This window comes from Musca autumnalis, unplaced genomic scaffold, assembly GCF_047663935.1.
Source record: "Musca autumnalis isolate F117 unplaced genomic scaffold, ASM4766393v1 scaffold_2, whole genome shotgun sequence".
In the NCBI taxonomy this organism is placed as follows: domain Eukaryota; kingdom Metazoa; phylum Arthropoda; class Insecta; order Diptera; family Muscidae; genus Musca; species Musca autumnalis.
Window position 1 is genome coordinate 103,505,608 of NW_027411755.1, and position 19,641 is coordinate 103,525,248.

Consider the following 19,641-nt stretch of genomic DNA (forward strand, 5'->3'; position numbering starts at 1 on the left):
CACAGAACATTTTTACGTGTTCCCCTTTAAGCCTAGCTTGAACCAACAATCGCGCTCAGTCTGTACAGTACACACATATGCTTGATGTACCTCAGCATCATGCATCTATTCAATTTTTTGTGGGGTAAAATAAGAAAATATTATCCTTAAAATCCTAAAATAACACTGTGCTACAGTGAAAATTTGCAGGGGTTCTAATGCATAAATTCGGTTTTGTGGGAGTCCACAGAAGACGAAAATACCTTTGGTTTCTTTGGGTCACTTCGGTTTTTCATTTTATAACGGTAAATGTAGTGAAAAATGGGCTTTCTTGGATTTTCAACTTTAAACGGACATTACTTCTTTTTTCCACAACCGATTTGCACACACTGTTTTTCATTATAAAGGGGAGAGTAATGCCTTTCGAACAAGCCATAGATTTTTAAAATCGGTTAACAAATGGCTAAGTAATAGTGGTTTAAGTGTGACAAAAACGCATTAAAAACAGTAAAATGTTTTTCCTTGTGCTCTAGGCTGCGTAAATGACACCTAACTGTACAATTATTTACTGTTATCAAGTAGGAAATTTAGTTGGCTTTCCAAAATGGGAAAAACCAACAAAATCCGTTGAAAAATGAATGCGTTATGGCATTTTTTGGGTTTCAACTTTTTGGTTTTTTTCATATTTTCCTTTATAAAACATTGATACCTTGTGCGTAATTGTTAAGCAGGATAATCACAATTAGAATCACACATGCTAAGATACCCATCTTTTATAAAGGAAAATATGAAAAAAACAAAAAAGTTGTAACACAAAAAATGCCATAACGCATTCATTTTTCAACCGATTTTGTTGGTTTTTCCCATTTTGGAAAGCCAACTAAATTTCCTAGTTGCTAACAGTAAATAATTGTACTGTTAGGTGTCGTTTAAGCATCCTAGAGCACAAGGGAAAACATTCTACTGTTTTTTAATGCGTTTTTGTCGCACTTAAACCACTATTACTTAGCCATTTGTTAACCGATTTTAAAAATCTATGGCTTGTTCGAAAGGCATTACTCTCCCCTTTATAACGAAAAACAATGTGTGCTAATCGGTTGTGAAAAAAGGAAGTAATGTCCGTTTAAATTTGAAAATCCAAGAAAGCCCATTTTTCACTACATTTACCGTTATAAAGTCAAAACCTGAAGTGACCCAAAGAAACCAAAGGTATTTTCGACTTCTATGGACTCTCACAAAACCGAATTTGTGCATCGGAAATCCTGCAAAAAAATTTTGTCTCCATTTGTATCACAGTGTAATTAATACAGTCAGAAATTTAAAGCGAAAATAATCAAAATTTTATTTTAAACTCTAAAGTATTATGGTACAAAATCGGACAATCTTTATAGTATATAATCGATATGTATCTCAAAATCGATACCATTCTAGCAATTTTGACATTTTGTCTTCTATTACATACATCAAATTCCTATAGCCTACGACACATTTTTACAAAATTAATCAAAGTACTTCCTTTTTGGATAAACCTTCAAAGTGGAAAGTTCAATTTCTTGTCAGAAGCAGCGAAATAAATCTACATACATCCTAATATTAATTTCACAAAATATTATAATCTGAAGCAAAGAGATTTAAATCCCAAAGGTTGGTGTCTTTTTAAACGTGTTTTTTTTTTTTTTTTTGAACCTGTGATTATTAATTATAAATTTTAAATAGATTGGTTTGCAAATCATAACTCAACGTCAAGTTCTACCACCACCTTGGGAGTAACCAAGCTTCATCCATTCTCGGCAGTTATAGTGTCTCATAACACAAACGGCGACAGCGGGACAGGTATTCTCCTTCTGGCCTCTCGGCCTACGTTCCGAGATTCTCCAAAAACACCTATTGTCAGTGTTCAGTGATAACCTGCAAATTACACCAACTTGCATGAAACCTAAAATAATTTACCAGCAACATAAACAGCCTGCAGCAACATCAAAAAGTGTGACAGCAAATCAAACAATCGTACCATAACCTTTATTTATGCAAGTGATCCATACAAATTCGCGAGAACCCTTGATTGTTTTGGTAATTTGTCATTGAGTGCTGTATCAAATCTGCTCATCATTGAATTGACGTAATATATCCGAACCCGATCAACATTGCATTCGGATGTGATTTCCTAGAAACCCTGTTCTTCTCTGAAATTCCGTAGAGTCATCACAATTGGAACAGTGAACTCAAGAATTTGGTATCTTAAAGTAGAAGTGAATCTTCCAAAAACTCTATAATTTGCGTCCTTATATATTTTGATATTATGGAAATTCAATTTAAAATATCAATCAGAACGTAAAGTAAAATTTCTCAAAACCAGAAAAATGCGTTACCAAGTTAAATGGGAACAAATATTATATCATTACTTTCAATTTAGTATACCCATATAATGTCTATGCATATGGTTCATTCGAACGTCTTACACAAAAAGCTAAAACTTTAAAATAACAAAATCAAAAACCTATTTCAACACGAATTTTTAACTACCCTACACATATTTGTTGAAATTCTCAAATTAATATGTTTATGGAAAAAGTCAAATTATAAAAAATCCAAATATACAACCCTTTCTAAGGTATCCTTCCCACTAATGTATCTATGAACACAGATAGAATTACGCATTAGTTATTTTAGCAATTTAAAACGTAAAGAAATCATCAATGGGCTATTATTAGAGTAAATTTGGAATTTCACTGAGAATGGAGTCAAAACAAAATCAATAATTAACATCCATAACTCGTTCACCTCCTAAAGCAGCAACAAGAAATCAACACCCGTATCCAGTTCGTGTTTGGAGGCCTTCACCATGACCGGAGAAAGGGGGTAAGCAATAACACAAAGTAATGTTTTTTATTGATATGTTGCTCCATTGATTTTGTTTACATATACATATTTGTAACTGGTTGAAGAGAAATCATAAATCAGAGACAATTGCGTGAAATCATCCAGTTGATATTAAGAGTAAATCTCATATGTTTTGATTTTATAATTCCCTTTTTATATAAAACTGTTACGTGATTTCTTGGTGTAATATGATCTCTCTTTAACCTTGAACCCTTGATTGTTTTGGTAATTTGTCATTGAGTGCTGTATCAAATCTGCTCATCATTGAATTGACGTAATATATCCGAACCCGATCAACATTGCATTCGGATGTGATTTCCTAGAAACCCTGTTCTTCTTTGAAATTCCGTAGAGTCATCACAATTGGAACAGTGAACTCAAGAATTTGGTATCTTAAAGTAGAAGTGAATCTTCCAAAAACTCTATAATTTGCGTCCTTATATATTTTGATATTATGGAAATTCAATTTAAAATATCAATCAGAACGTAAAGTAAAATTTCTCAAAACCAGAAAAATGCGTTACCAAGTTAAATGGGAACAAATATTATATCATTACTTTCAATTTAGTATACCCATATAATGTCTATGCATATGGTTCATTCGAACGTCTTACACAAAAAGCTAAAACTTTAAAATAACAAAATCAAAAACCTATTTCAACACGAATTTTTAACTACCCTACACATATTTGTTGAAATTCTCAAATTAATATGTTTATGGAAAAAGTCAAATTATAAAAAATCCAAATATACAACCCTTTCTAAGGTATCCTTCCCACTAATGTATCTATGAACACAGATAGAATTACGCATTAGTTATTTTAGCAATTTAAAACGTAAAGAAATCATCAATGGGCTATTATTAGAGTAAATTTGGAATTTCACTGAGAATGGAGTCAAAACAAAATCAATAATTAACATCCATAACTCGTTCACCTCCTAAAGCAGCAACAAGAAATCAACACCCGTATCCAGTTCGTGTTTGGAGGCCTTCACCATGACCGGAGAAAGGGGGTAAGCAATAACACAAAGTAATGTTTTTTATTGATATGTTGCTCCATTGATTTTGTTTACATATACATATTTGTAACTGGTTGAAGAGAAATCATAAATCAGAGACAATTGCGTGAAATCATCCAGTTGATATTAAGAGTAAATCTCATATGTTTTGATTTTATAATTCCCTTTTTATATAAAACTGTTACGTGATTTCTTGGTGTAATATGATCTCTCTTTAACATTCCTTTTTTTCGTGTTTCATTGATAATAACTTCACTCATGTTGAAACAATAATACAAAAATTTTGATGTTAATGAATTAACCCATTAAGGGACCTTATAAAATGTAAATTTACAATAGTAAAAAAAAACAAAAAGAAATTTATTTCAACAAGATCATTGAAAAATTGCTAATTAACCCATGAGGGTTCTGATAAAATTATTAAAAATAAACTCATAGAATATATGTAGTCCCATAGAAAAAAAAAAAACTTATTACAACTCATTAAAAAATGAAATAACTCATGGCACGGTTACAACAAAGTACATTTCATAACTTTATTACATTGTAATAAATATTTGGGTATATAAGAGTATACGTAATTTATATTTTCATTCAATATTTATGTTATAGTTATATACATTTTGAGGATTTTTTTGTTTCCTGAATATTTTAAATTCAATTGAATTTCAAACTCCTATTAAAAAGTTTGTACAGAAAAAAAAAATAATAGATGGGTATTTAACCCCCAATACAATGTATGATAGTATTAGAAAATTTGAAACATTCATTCTTAATATGCTTTGAATAAAAATTAACTCTATTATGGATTCCTAAATAATTTGAACGTCTTCTTGCTCATATGGGTTGATTAAGTAGGAGTGGTAATTTTGTGAGGGTTTCTACTATAATTCACATATGCCTGTAGAAAATTGGTTGGCGAGGGTTACGAGGCATGTATTCTCAACATCACCTGAGAATACCTATACACAAAAGCACGGGCTAATGTAAGTTATTACCTTTAAAATCTTGGTTTTTATAATGGGGTATATTCGATAGTCATATGTAATTTTTTTTCCACTGGTCCACTTTTGCATTTTTTTTCTAAATAAATAAGGGAGTCTATAATAATCGTGTAATGGGAACATGGATTGGTCAGAGGAGGACATGAACCCCCCACCCGGCTGAAGCTAGACTTCCAAAAGGCTCCCGACGTCCAACCTTCTACCAAATCCCAGAATGCTTGAAAACCTATTGAAAATTGCATTCAGCACGAATTCCATTCGTGTTCATTACAGTATTTTAATGACACACACGAAAATGCCCAAAACAAAAATGTCCAAATCTTTAAAGAAAAAAACCAAAACAAACAATTATAACACAAAAAAAGAAGAAACTGAGAATACAATAATACGGCATATTCACTGAAACGACCAGAGGCATCCTCAGGATTTTAATGACACACACGGAAATGCCCAAAACAAAAATGTCTAAATCTTTAAAGAAAAAACCAAAACAAACAATTAAAACACAAAACAAAGAAGAAACTGAGAATACAGTAATACGGCCATCCTCAGTATTTTAATGACGCACACGGAAATGCAAATATATGCAGCAGGAACCAAATTTTTTGTAAAATTGACACTATTTCGAACATTCTTCAAAAAATTCGGAGAGTGGCGATGGATGGCGAAGTAAGTAAAACCCAACTTAAATTTTTAGGACTTGAAAAAAATCCACAAACAAAATATTATAAAAAATGTGATTTCCAGCACATTTTATGCGAATAATGCGTACAAATGTTTATGAAAAAGTAATTGGAAAAACTTGTACGAAAACTTCCATTTAGAAAAAAAAATTGTATCCTTTTAATTTTGAGTTACTTGCCTTGTAAGAAGTCACAACCATACTGATGTTTTTAAAGTTTTTAAGAGATCATACGTAAACGTCAGCTTCTTCTGTTTTGTTTTGTTAAATACCGTTATAAATTACAAAAAACAGTGCTGGAATATTAAAATATAATATGTTGCTGAATTGTCACAGAGATTTGCCGATATGATTTTTCGATTTTTGTCGCAGGTTGGGACCAGTGTGCGCTGGTTTGAATCGATGTGTGAGAGCTCGCATTGTCATGATGCGGAATGATTCGTCTTCTCTTGTTAGTTTTTTTCGAAATTCTCAGGAGACTTCAGGTAAACAAATTGTAGTGTACTACTCAGAATTAACCGTACCACATTTCTCAAGCCGTATAGTTGCCACACGGCCAGTTTTTCTGGAGAAAAAGGGACCATTTGCTTCGAAGTGCTTCTTACATTCGTTGGATTTGGCAATACGATGTGTTGCCTACGCCAGAAAGTTTTCGTGCAGTCCTCGTATGTCATCTAGGAGTTTTCTAACGAGAGTTGTTTTTGCGCCTATGCGACCTTTCGGCATTATTATTGACACTTCGTTTTCGATCGCCAACTGTAACACAGGTAATCTGTTCGCCTTAATATTTTCCCTTTACTTTATTTAGTTATATTTATTTCACTCAATAAAGCTGCTCTCGGGGGACCGATGAGGGTTAATTGATGGAACACATTAGTAGTTTGCAGGTAATACCCTTTTTGTCTTAGCAGAATTGTACTTTTGAATGTCGGAGGCAATTGATTTATTTCTTTTATTTCTTCGAGCCGTTTAGATTATGTATACGTTTTTAAATTATTTGCTATTAGTAACATTTAACACGTTTGCTCAATATAATATTTAGAAATGGCTTACAAATGATTATTTCATGTGTTTTACATACCTTATTGGATGATTTACAGTAGGTCAGGAAATCATGAAGGACAGCATCAGCTTCTTGAGCCATATTTCTAAACTTCCATAGTCTCCATAAGTTAGATCTGCATTCACAACATACCAAATTAGGTAACTGATCAGAAGGAGATACCTAAAAAGGTATGCAATATTATGTTAGTATATTATGTTTTTATAGTTTTTTTTTCTTTTTTACAGATTTTACAAATCTAGTAACTAATATTTAATACAGTTGCAGTTGACCAATCGAACTAAAACTTTGCACACTTTCCACATTTGGATGACAATACAAGAATATGAAACCAAAACCAATATGGGTCCATTTTTTCCTATAGCCCCATATAGCGGTCCACCCGATTTTAGGTATTTTTAGGATTTTACGAGTATCTTAATTTCTAGGCCGAATTGGCTGCAACTTGGTATTTGGAGTTCCCAATGGTACAGAAACTTCTCCACAAACTTTGGACATATGTATGTATGTCCTGGTTTAGTTAATTTTTATCTACATTTTCGGCCTAAATTGGCTGTAATTTGGTTATGGAGTTCTAAGTGGTCAAATTTATTTACTACAAAGTTAAAAAAAAAATAATTTAAACAAATATGTTAAGAGTGTTTTGTTTATAAATGCACTAAGACCTAAAAATAATTTTCGCTTAGCCTCAAAAAGTATATTCTTCTTATTTATATTCTTCTTCTTTATACCGCCAGGCGGTATAAATTTCCAATCAAGGTTTTGGGTAGCATATTGTTAGACTACTTGGGTTTGCACTCCTTTGAAGAATGCCACGCGATCCTTTCTTAGTTTTTCTGCAGCTCCGACAAAATTAGTCCCATTATCCGAAAATATGTAAGCTGGACATCCCCGTCTTCCTATGAACCGAGAGAATGGTGCGAGGAATGATTGTGTTGATAGATCACTTGTAGCCTCTAAATGTATCGCCTTGGTGGCAAAACATACGATACACCTTCGCAAGTGACGACAAATTCCTTGATGGATCCTTTTTTTCATCCTCTTCGCCGTCGATTAATGTGAGAGTTTTTACAATTTTGGCTTCTAGCCTTGTTTCTTCCTTTATTTCGTAAGATGGCCAACGATCTTTGGGCAGTTTTAGCCACTGGGGTCCATCCCACTAGAGTTGGTGTCTCTTTAAATCACTGGGCGAACATCCACGACTTGCAATGTCGGCTGGATTACTTTCGGAATCTACATGGCGCCAATTTTCCTGTCCCACATTCTCGGAAATCTCTGAGATTCGATTTCCTACAAATGTGCTCCAGTAACAAGGTTCCTTTTTTAACCATGATAAAACAATAGTTGAATCTGTCCAATATTGCATAGAGAAATTCGAAATTTGAAGATTCTTCATAATTGACAATGCAAGCTTTGAGAGAAGTACTGCGCCGCATAGCTCGAGCCTGGGTAGCGATATTTTCTTGATGGGGGCGACCCGGGTTTTTGCTGCTAATAGAAAAGTGCTGACACTGTTACCAGCTTTTTCGATGCGTGCGTGAAGTACGGCTCCATATGCGCTTTCAGAAGCGTCACAAATCACGATATTTCTGGAACTTCCAAGTTCCTCGCACCTTTTAAATGGTAAAGTCACAACATATCTCCCCTCATTGTTTCTTGTTGTTGTATCAATGTAATTTTGTTCACAGAACAAATCTTCCTTGGAACGTAAAACTTTTCTTGGGGTCTCCTCTATTTCCCAAAACGTGTGAGTATTTTTTCTAATGAGGTGGTATTAAATAATGACATTTCAAGGTATTTTCGGTTATGGGTCCTCCAACGACCCAACCGAATTTAGTTTTTTTGCGCTAAAATTGATCCGATTGATCTCATTGGAGATTCAGTACAGAATATTAATGGCCCTATGTCCATTCCAATAAGCAGGTCGATCGGTTGACTGATATGAAATTGACGGCAATGCTTTCAACACTGGAGCCCAAACTTCCAGTCTAAAGTAAGGGTCGTATCTAGATCTCATTGTAAACAAGCAAGATCTTGTCGAAGTCTCCGAAACAAATTGACTAAGTCCCATGACGTGCACTAGGTTTCTTTTTGTTGGCAATTCTAAAAGGTTTTTAATTTTCTCTGAAATTAAGGTTAACTGTGATCCCGAGTCGATAAGAGCCCTGGCATCGTAAAGCTGTCCTTTCGCCTCAATCTGTACCATTGCTGTGAAAAGTAATGTTTCGCTCAACAGCTGGTTATCAATTGGTTTATCTTGGAGGGTCAAAGTAGTGATCGTTTCTTGATCTTAGGTTTTAGTGGACTGCGTTTGGGTTGTTAGAGCTGCAGCACTGGTACTAGGTCGTGCTTCCTCTCTACCTAGGTGAAAGTTGGTGGATTGATTATCTAATCCCTTATGGAGCAAAGTGTGATGTTTCAGGGCACAAAGTCGCAACCGAAACGACTTCGGCAATCTTTCACGCCATAGGTTGATGATAAACAGTTGTAGCAAAGATGTGTTGTTTTAACGATGTGAATTCTGTCATTTACCTTCCTTTTAAGAAAATCAGAGCAGTGAAATGATTCGCTTTACATAGTGGACATAGTGGAATAGATTGAGCTTGTGTTGTTTGAGTTGTTATTGTTGAGTAATTTCCGATGGTTTCTTGCCATTTGTGAGGATTCTGCGTAAATGTCGATTTTACGTTGCCAACGGATTCTAATGTTTTGAATTTGTGGGTAAGGAAGTCATCAAAATCCTTCCACTTGGGGAGTATCTTGCAATGCTTTAAAGAACTTTCAAATTCCTCTAAGATGTTTCTGGGCAGTCTGCTTGAACACATATAGATTAGTAGTGGATCCCATCCTTTGACGTCAATTTGTAGAGTTTCCAGAGTCTGTATGCAACTGTTGACAGTACGTTGAAGTTTTTGTATAGACTGACTGGAGTCATTATTAACTGTGGGTAGATTGAAAAGAAACTTTATCTGTTCTGTCACCTGCATCCTTTTATTTTCAAAACGATCCGTTAAGTTCTTCCATGCCAAATCAAAACCCTCATTCGTAAGCGGTATGTGGCTTATAATCTCTCTTGCTTCCCCTGTTGTTTTCTGTGTTAAATGGAATAACTTTTCCACATTGCTTAAATTCGTGTTTATGGTGTATATGGCATCAAATAAGTCACAAAACGATGGCCATGTGCTGTATCCTCCGTCAAAGGTATCGGTGTCACATGTCACATAGCCCGGATGTTGGTTTGAAAATCGTGTCTGTGTAAAAGTTTTGAGACATTTGGGATTCTCTTCTTGTGTTTTCCTCTGAAGTCAGTTCCGTTTTCTTGTGTATTTCCTCATTGAGTTTACTTACTCCCGTTTTGTAAGGTTTCATGACGTCCATATAAATCTTGCGCAATTTCATGTTGTCGGCTTCCAACTGTTTCTCCGCATTTTCGTCCTCTGCTTCCAATATATGATCCCGGCAGTCTAGGTAAGCCTCCTTAACCTGTTCCCATATAGAGTTCAGTTCCATTTTTGTAGTGTCTAACGAGTGAATATTATCCTCCGGTTTTGTGAGCAGAAATAGTGCAACAAAGTCATGGAGGTCGTTCATACAGTTTTTGAATTTTTTTGCTTTTAATTTGTCCATTTTGGATAAAATTGAGTATCCTTAGCAAATTTATGTTATAAAAATATGTTAAAGTTGCCCAACTAACTTTTTCAAAATTTTTCCTTTGACTTCATGATTTTTATTTTGGCTTTAGGTCAGAAATTAAAACAATACGTTTTTTTTTATTTAATTTTTATTTTTCCAATATTTCGACTTTCTCCGAAAGTCATCATCAGGGACTTTAAATTAAAAAAGGAACAAATAACAATCATTATATAAATATTAAACAAAATATTTTAACAATAATAACATTTTATTTTTATTTCTTTAACAACCGTCGAGTATGCACCTCTTATTTTGGAAACGAGTATTTTTCAACTAAACTTTTTGTGTTTCTCTATTGCATTTCTGTAAATTTGTGCACAGTGTTCGGTATCCATTTTATAGTTTATCCAATTTTCCACTGGTACATTTATGATATGAAGCATTTCAAGCATGAATCTTCGTTTATAGTTCCTTTCTTGTGTTAGGATTTCAACATCTTTGAAGTTGGGTGTGTGTCCTGTGGTTGCACAGTGTGCCGAAAGAGCCGTTTTTTGTTTAAGTGGTTTGCCTTTGTTCTTTTGGTCTGACTTGTGACCACTTATCCTAGTTTTTAATTTATTTTTTGTTGTGCCAACATATACCTGAGGGCATACGTTGGACGGGTCACCATTGCATTTTATTTTATATACGACGTTAGATTTTTCGTCTTTAGGAATCTTCGATTTCGTCTTACTAAAGAAGTTGTTGTTTGTATTATTGCTTAAAAAATCAAATAACGCAAAATCAGAATAAATATTTTGAGCAAGGATATACGCAGATTTAATTAGCACAATGAGTAGATTTCTGATGTTTATCAAAATGATGGGTCAATAATTAATAAGCAAATAATTTCCACATACATATACGAACTTTTGGTTTTAAATAAATCTGGTCGATCAAGTGAACATCAAAACAGAATCTATTATCAAAATGTTTCCACAATTGTGTTGGGTGTCGTTAGCTCTAATTGTAATTTTTGTCTGTCTGTCCAGCAAACAGTGAAACCAGGAATATTTCCTCTTAAGTGTTCTTTCCTTGCAATATAATTTTGATATGGCCAATATAATCCAATTTCAACATTTTTGAGAGTAATCTACTAAGATCCTCTACTTTGGGTATGTGGCAGACTTATCAACAAAAATATTTCCCTTTTTGATTTAAAAGAGTAAATTAAAAATCTCAATTTTTTGGATAGGCTTTATATGTTTACTGGGATATTTAATATGATTTTTGTATTCTTATATGTTTGTATCTGAATTGCGGTTTCCATATATTTTTATTTCGCTTCCATATGTATTTGTGTTTCCCAAAATGGAGATTGCGTATGTGATGAATATGAATCCCTTTATATATTCGACTTTCCAAAATTCCAATGTTTAGTATATAATATGGCGGACAATAATTGGTAAATAGGGCGAAGTGTTAGGTTATGTTTCATATGACAAGAAAATTGATGACTGTGTCTTGGAGCAAAGGATTCCAAATTGTCAAACTATTTGATTTATGAGGTTCGAATATTTTGCACGTTACAATGTCAGAATACGGGTCTTTGCCAGGAGTCTGTTTGATTCCAACCACTATTCTGATGCTAATTGTGCTCCAAATGAATAGGTTAAATTTGGTACTCACTTTAAGATGTAATCGCAACGTAACTTTGGAATTTGCTGCTTATAAAGTGTCTTTCCGACCCTTTGTTTGTGGGTTTTGTGTCTTTATGTGTAATAAACGCCCGAAACGTTTGTGGTATTATTTTTATTTAGTTTTTAGAATGTGATTTTGTTCGTTTGTTTTTATTATTAAAAAAACGTCACTATTTTTTCCTCCGGTTTCGTAGGACCAAAATGTTTACGGTTTTTGTTCACTGGTTTATCTTGTTGTTGTTTACCTTATGACCACAATATAAAACACCACTTGGTTTCACTTGGTTTGGTTTACTTAGGCTTAGGATTTCACATTCGTTAATTTTTGTATAAAAGGTAAATATTTTAACATGCAGTTTGTATAATTATTCATGCAAAGTATAATTATTATAATTCAAGAGAAGTTTTCTTTAAATATTAACAATAAAAACATGACTTTTTTAGTATATTGGCGTTTACACTTCAAATATGTTGTTTTAACTCTAGGTAGCACGATTTATGTAATTCTATGGTTTATTTTTAGACTTCAAGGCGTGAAACACGTTCGATGTTTAAACAATCTTATAACAAAGTGATTTCATATACAATTTATATTACGTTTTTATTTATTTACACCGATAAATACTCATTTTACTTGTTTTATTGATGTTTTTAACAATAATTATTCCATATTTAGTTTAAATTTGGCAAATACAATAGTTTAGTCTTTGTTCGAGAAAATAGGCTCGGATGGCTTTTGGTTTTTTTCTCAACGTGGTTTTATTTGTTCACTAATCACAAGGGGGGAGACCAATCGTTCGCTCTTACAAACCGCATAACAATGATGAGTAGGGAATAATTGAACTATCATCCAACCTGTTTTGATCGTGGAATAATTTGAGAGTTGACTGGAAATTTCAGGTTGATGTGTGGGTGGGCATGTATGAGTGCCCTTTTTTTGTTGTTGTCTCTCACGGTTAAAGTCGATACAAGTCAATGCTACTGCAGCGTTTTTTTATTTATGCGTGTTTGCGAAATGCGCTTTTTCCTAATCAAGTTTAATGTGATATGCGGTTTATACATAAACACTACCCAATTTACATATTAATACCAACAAGTCCAACTTCAATAATTTCCAACAACAAACTCCTCATTGGCGGGGAGCTACGACATAATTCATAATAATAATAACAACAACAAAACTGAATGTTCTCTAAGGTGTTCCTTTACGTATTGAAATACAATAAAGCATGACAACATAGGGTATCCGAAAGAAACCACTACCGACTCTTCAGTCAAGATCAATGGATACCTAAATAAACACCAAACATCACCATATCAGTTTTTTTTCGAGGACACCAAACCTCACTTATTGAAGAAGTTCCTCAATTCATCATGAATACATATATCAGTTTTTCAAAGAAGATATTGCTATGTATATGAAATTAGTCAGAACAACGTAATTTGAAGCAATACCTATTTTTTGCATGCCATTCATAGACAATCAATACTTTATTTTTTTACGGCACTAGTTACCATTATGCAAATATGCCATCCCAAACAAATTTAGAACCTGATCATGCCATTGCTATATAGGTTCTGAATCAAATTACGAAGAATTTTATATAAGACGTACTTAACTTTTGTATATCACTGTACGATCGATTCAAGAAATTTAGTGAAACAGCTACATGCTGCAGAATTGTTATAATCATACCAACGAAAATACCATTACCTAATTTACAAAAACAAAAAAAAAACAACGATCACCACACGCAACACCTGGAGGCCTTCACGAGAGCGGAGTAAGTGGTAAGTGCAAGACCTTCATTACATTTCTTAAATCGATCAATAGTTAAACCAAGAGAGACCTAATATTTGATATTTTCAATTTTGAATCTCTCCTCTTATGTTTTGTGTAAAGAGGGGTTCTCCTTTGTTTTTGTTTTTTTTTTTTTTTTTTTTTTGGCTAGGAGAAACGAGAGAAACGTTCTTTACATAGTCTTCTTTTGTAAGTGAAAGACAGATTGTTTCAAATTAAGATACTTTCTACTAGCTATTAACCCTCTAAGGGAACATATTAAATGAAATATTTTCCATAATGAACTAAATAACTATTGTAAAGTATCAATATCACAATAAGATCAAAAATCACACTTTTACGTCTTTGAATAAACTTTATTAAAATTCAAAATGGAATTCTAATTATCATTAGCGACGTTTCTTTGAACATGGATTAGGGGCAAGATAGTGGAGTAAATTAAATATCCCTAACATTTAACACTTTTGGTAACGCAATTGGGACGCATTTAATTCTCAGAAGCTATTCTTTATTATTGGTCATTTATGTTGAAATGTCAACAAGCAATGCTGCGATAGTCGCCATTACAATTAAAAATTCAAAATATTGAAAAATGGTATGACCATCTACAACCAACTACATTGTAAAAGTGAGATTTTCCACTAATAAACACATATGAACAAAATGTAGACTATTTCCCACAAATGTTTTTTGCACATTCCGACCTGAATATTTATTATGTGACAACACCAATAATTTGACGAATATTGCGACCTGTAACGCATAGCCAGAATGACACTCACTTTGGTATGTATATAAATTAATAATAATATTTGTAGTTTATGTTAATGCACTTATTTTAATCCAAACATCTCCCACAGATGTGGGTGCCTTGGCATCTGTGGTCGACGGTACTGCTACAAGCACGCAACCGAAAGGTAAAAAAGATGAGGAGAAACGGAAGCGAAGGGAGAGTTTAATCTGGACCCAGCCATCCGAGGATGGGAACGACCCTGACTCCGAATCAGACAGCAGTTGCAAAATCAACACCACCGTTGTGGAGAAGCCCGTTAACGAGGAGGTCCACAAGATGGTAGAAGAGGTAAGCGAAAGCATATCTAAACTTACAACGGAGAAAAAAGTTCGGTGGACTGGAGCCCAGAGACGTAGGTACCAGAGGATCTAGGCACAGCTAAACAAAAAACAGCGGGCCGCACCAAAAGAGATCAACAATCCCTCCACTTCCTCGGAAGCGGCGAAGAGGATTAGATGTCCAGAGGAAGAAAATACCGCCAAACCAAGTAAGAAAAAAATGAGCTTCCCACCATCAAATGCCCCAAGCAATTCCTTTCAAAACCCACGCGAAGGAGACTGCCCAAAGAACCCTTCGACGGAGGGCGAAAAGGAGTGCTCGGGCACGAAGAAGGTGAGCGCTACCGCGGAATCCTCTGGAAGTACCAAGGGCTCTGATAAGAAGCCCAGGGCCTTCCAGAAGAGGAAGATGGGCGCAGAGACTGGCTCGGAGCCGCCATCTACTTACGCCAAGGTGGCCAGGAAGAACTACAGGGACGAGAGGTGCTATGCAGTGATCGATACCAGTAGAGGGTCCGGCAGATTACCTAAAGAACATCAGCAGGCCATCGAAAATATGGTCAGCGATAAAATACTGGAACACATTCTAAAGACTGGGCCAATAAAAATAGTCAGCAGCGAGCTCAAAGGGGACCTCTTAGTATACCACTTGGGACCTCACGCGAACCCGGCCGCTCTCGAGGAAGTCATCAACAGTGTGACAACTCCTTGGGAAGGCGGCAAATGGAAGCTGGTGAGGAAGGACGAGATACCTCATCTGACTACAGCGACGGTTTACGTCAAAGGGTATGGCTGCAAGTTCGAGACAGAACGCATGCTCGAGGTCTTTGGCAAGCAAAATGAGACCTTGGAAGTGAAGAGGTGGGAAGTCTTCCACAGGGAGGAGAAAGAGGATGTCGCTCTCCTTGTGGTTGGAATTGACGACCTCTCACTATCCAGTCTTACAAAGAGAAAGGGCAAGGCGTACTACATCTTTAATGCAGTCACCTTTAAAGTTGGAAGGGCACGAGTCGGGGAAGAAGAGGATGCCCACCAAACCAGCAAGGAGGACAAACCACCGAGCAATACCGAAGAGGGGGTCGAAGCCATCAGCGACTCCCAAGAAGCACGCTTACTGAATGACTCATGATTGAGGTCATCCAGATAAACCACCATCGGAGCGAAACGTCAACACAAGCCCTGATGGATAAAATAAACAAAGGTAATATACACATCGCACAGAGGGGAAATTTGTGTTAAAAGTTGATCAAAAGCCCTAGAAAGCTCATTTATAGTCGGATTGATATAAAATTTTGCACAAAGCATATCTTATGTACAAGGATTAATCCTATAGAAAATAATGAAAATCGGTCCAGATTTGGATGCAGCTTCCATATATATTCGAATCTGATATGAGATAAAAATGCACCAAAATCACTGAAATTTGACACATGCAACCTGAACTAGCCTAAAAAACATTGAGGCAATTTTCAAACAAATCGGTACAGATGTATATATAGTCCCATTTACATATATTTCATTCCAAATTTCATTTTTTGAAACTTACTTAAATTAAATTTTTCTCAATTCACATGAGAAAAGCCGTGAATATTTCTGAATAATGCAAACATATTTGATAGGTGTTGGTTTAGTCTGATAAACAAGAGCCCCGGTTATAAGACGGAACAAAATTTAGTGTGAGTAAACCTTGCAATTCCATATAAAAATATTTCATATGTTAGTTGAGAAAAATTAGATTTTTTCGGAATGGCGCAAATATGCGAAATTTTTTATGATTGAATCTGATATTTGAGACTCAAGCGCATAAAACATTAGAAGAAACTACGGTCGGGAAACGACGGGGAAATAGACTTTTTCACTATTGAAATTGTAGTAATCTTAAAAATTATCATAAAAAATTTTCATAATAATTTTCATAATGTATCACCATTATTAAAGAGCAAAGATGTAAAATCAATCTGAAAATCTTAAATGCTAATCTTGTTCGGAGACTGTACAAAAACAATAAATCTTGAAAACTATAAATTTTCGCGAAAATCATGTCATTTTAATGTTCACCTAATTTCTTAGTTTTCGAAAATTTACTTTTTGTTTTCAGTATGGCTGAGTTCAATCGACTGCTGCATTGGATTGGTTAATCTTACAAAGTCGAGGATGGTTAAAGCAAATGTAGAAAAGAGTCTTGTTGCCGTTTATCAACATTTTTTTCATTAAAAACGATTTTCATATTTTGAGTTTTGAGCAACTTTAGGCCTACGTTTCCCCTCTGTGCATCGGTTTAATCCAGGAACCTTGGACCGTAAAGAACAAGGTTTCCGGACTAAACCACGTTAATTACCAACTCTTTTACGCTAATACAGGAAACCGACCGAGGACCTGTATTATATGCCATAAAAACTTATGCTTTCTTTTCTCCCCAGAGTTGTCAACCTCGGACGCCACAGTGTTGAAGCAAGGGAATGGTAATATATACCTAGCATCAATCTACCTGCCGTTCGACTCGCGGACATTACCACCTTCGTCGGAGCTAAAGCAACTGGTGAGGAAAATCAAGCAAACAGGTAACGAAGTACTAGTAGGTAGCGATGCTAACTCTCACCACATTTCGTGGGGTAGTACTAATACTAACAAGAGGGGTCAAGCCCTTCTAGAATTTTTGAATACTAACGACCTGATAACCCTTAACATAGGAAATACACCAACCTTTGTTAACAGAGTTAGGGAGGAAGTATTAGATGTAACAATATGTTCAGAAAATCTAATAAACGAGGTACATGAGTGGAGGATTTCAAAGGAACACTCCGTCTCTGACCATAGGTATATTAGGTTTAAAATATCAAGGCCACCGCCGAATCCGATAACTTTCCGAAATAAATCCAAAACTAATTGGGTTAAATTCGGAAAACAAGTTAAAGATAGACTAGGGCAAGAAGTTGAAGTTCGCCTAAGCAAAGAAGATATTGATAGAAATGTCAATAATCTGACAGAGGCTCTAGTAAGGTTTTTCGAAGAAAGTTGTCCACTTCGAGAGAGGAAATCTGCCTACGAAAAGCCCTGTATGACAGGGGAAATTCGTAACAAAGGCAAAGAGGTCCGAAGACTTTACAATACGGCAAAACGTAAAAAAGCAGCTGTATTCTGGGACAACTACCAAACAAAACTAAAAGAATACAACAAAATGACAAGAAACGCCAAACGGAACTCCTGGAAGCTTTTTTGTGAACAGATAGATAGCGTGAATGACGTCTCTAAAATTAAAAAGTTTCTATCTAAAACTCACTCACAACCCGAGCTTATGGTTGATGAGACGGGTAAAAAGATGGAAACAACCGAGGAAACTCTAAGCCTACTGATGAGAACGCACTTCCCGTCGAGTACTACGGCACACACAGTGTCACCGATGGAGATAGCTTATGCATCAGAAGAAGCACCAAAAATCAACAACTTGATGATTAAAGAAGCAATAATGAGCTTCTCACCATACAAAGCAGCGGGACCAGACCAGATTTTCCCAGCCTACTTCAAAGGGAAGTGGACTATATTTCGTTCAATCTGGTCGAGATTTCCAATGCTTGCTTAAACTTTGCATATACTCCATTGGCCTGGCAAGAGGCAAGGGTAGTATTCATTCCCAAGCCCGGCAAGTCAAGTTATGCAATACCAAAATCTTATCGTCCGATAAGTTTAACTTCATTCTTACTCAAAACAATGGAACGGACGGTCGACACCATGATAAAGAGTAACATCCCTAACGATATGCTCAAGTACAAACAACATGCATACGTAAAAGGTAGATCAGTGGAAACCGCATTACATGAGGTAGTACACCACATAGAGAGAACATTCGAGATGTTGTATACTCTCGCAGTTTGCATCGACATCGAAGGAGCGTTCAACAACGTCAGTACCGAAACGCTAATCCACTCCTTAGACGAGTTTCAGGTAAACCGGGCCTTGAGGCACTGGATAGACCACATGCTAAGGAATAGATCAGTGGAAACCGCATTACATGAGGTAGTACACCACATAGAGAGAACATTCGAGATGTTGTATACTCTCGCAGTTTGCATCGACATCGAAGGAGCGTTCAACAACGTCAGTACCGAAACGCTAATCCACTCCTTAGACGAGTTTCAGGTAAACCGGGCCTTGAGGCACTGGATAGACCACATGCTAAGGAATAGATGGATAAGCTGCGCGCTACAAGACGAAACAAAAAGAGACAAAGTTGGCCAGGGGACGCCACAGGGAGGAATACTATCACCTCTCCTATGGGTTACCACCATAAATAGTCTACTAAGGATCTTAACCGACGAAGGATTTGAACCCATCTGCTATGCAGACGACGTTATAATATTTCTTAGGGGAAAGAATCCAAATATACTCTGTAGAAGGGCCGAAACGGCTCTAAAAATAGCATACAACTGGGCTAGACCGAGAGGTCTAAATGTCAACCCGGAAAAACAGAATTATGTCTATTCACTAGGAAAACCAAAATAGGAGCTTACGAAGAACCCGTTTTCCTAGATAAGATGATAAACATTTCTCCAACAATTAAGTACCTGGGAGTAATTCTAGACAGGAAACTTAAATGGAGAGACCATATTCAGGAAAGGGCTAATAAAGCCCACAGATGTTGGTCAACCTGCAGAAGAGCTATAGGCTCAAAATGGGGTTTCAATCCTAGGATGACACACTGGTTATACAGAAGCGTAATTAGACCGATTCTAACTTACGCTTCTGTGGTATGGTGGACAGCTACGGACAAGAAATGCAACGTAAAAGTACTGCAAAAAGTCCAATGAACGTGCTGCTTAAGTATTAGCGGG

The 19,641-nt window shown here is 35.6% G+C and overlaps 1 protein-coding gene across 1 annotated transcript in view; it reads right to left on the reverse strand.

Annotated features, from left to right (window-relative positions):
• LOC141394375 (uncharacterized) overlaps positions 1-19,641 on the reverse strand; it is a 360,060-nt gene that overhangs the window by 291,680 nt on the left and 48,739 nt on the right. Inside the window, exon 2 of the mRNA XM_073968640.1 lies at positions 6,647-6,790. Coding sequence (XP_073824741.1) covers positions 6,647-6,790 — 144 coding nt within the window. The remainder of the gene's footprint in view (positions 1-6,646; positions 6,791-19,641) is intronic.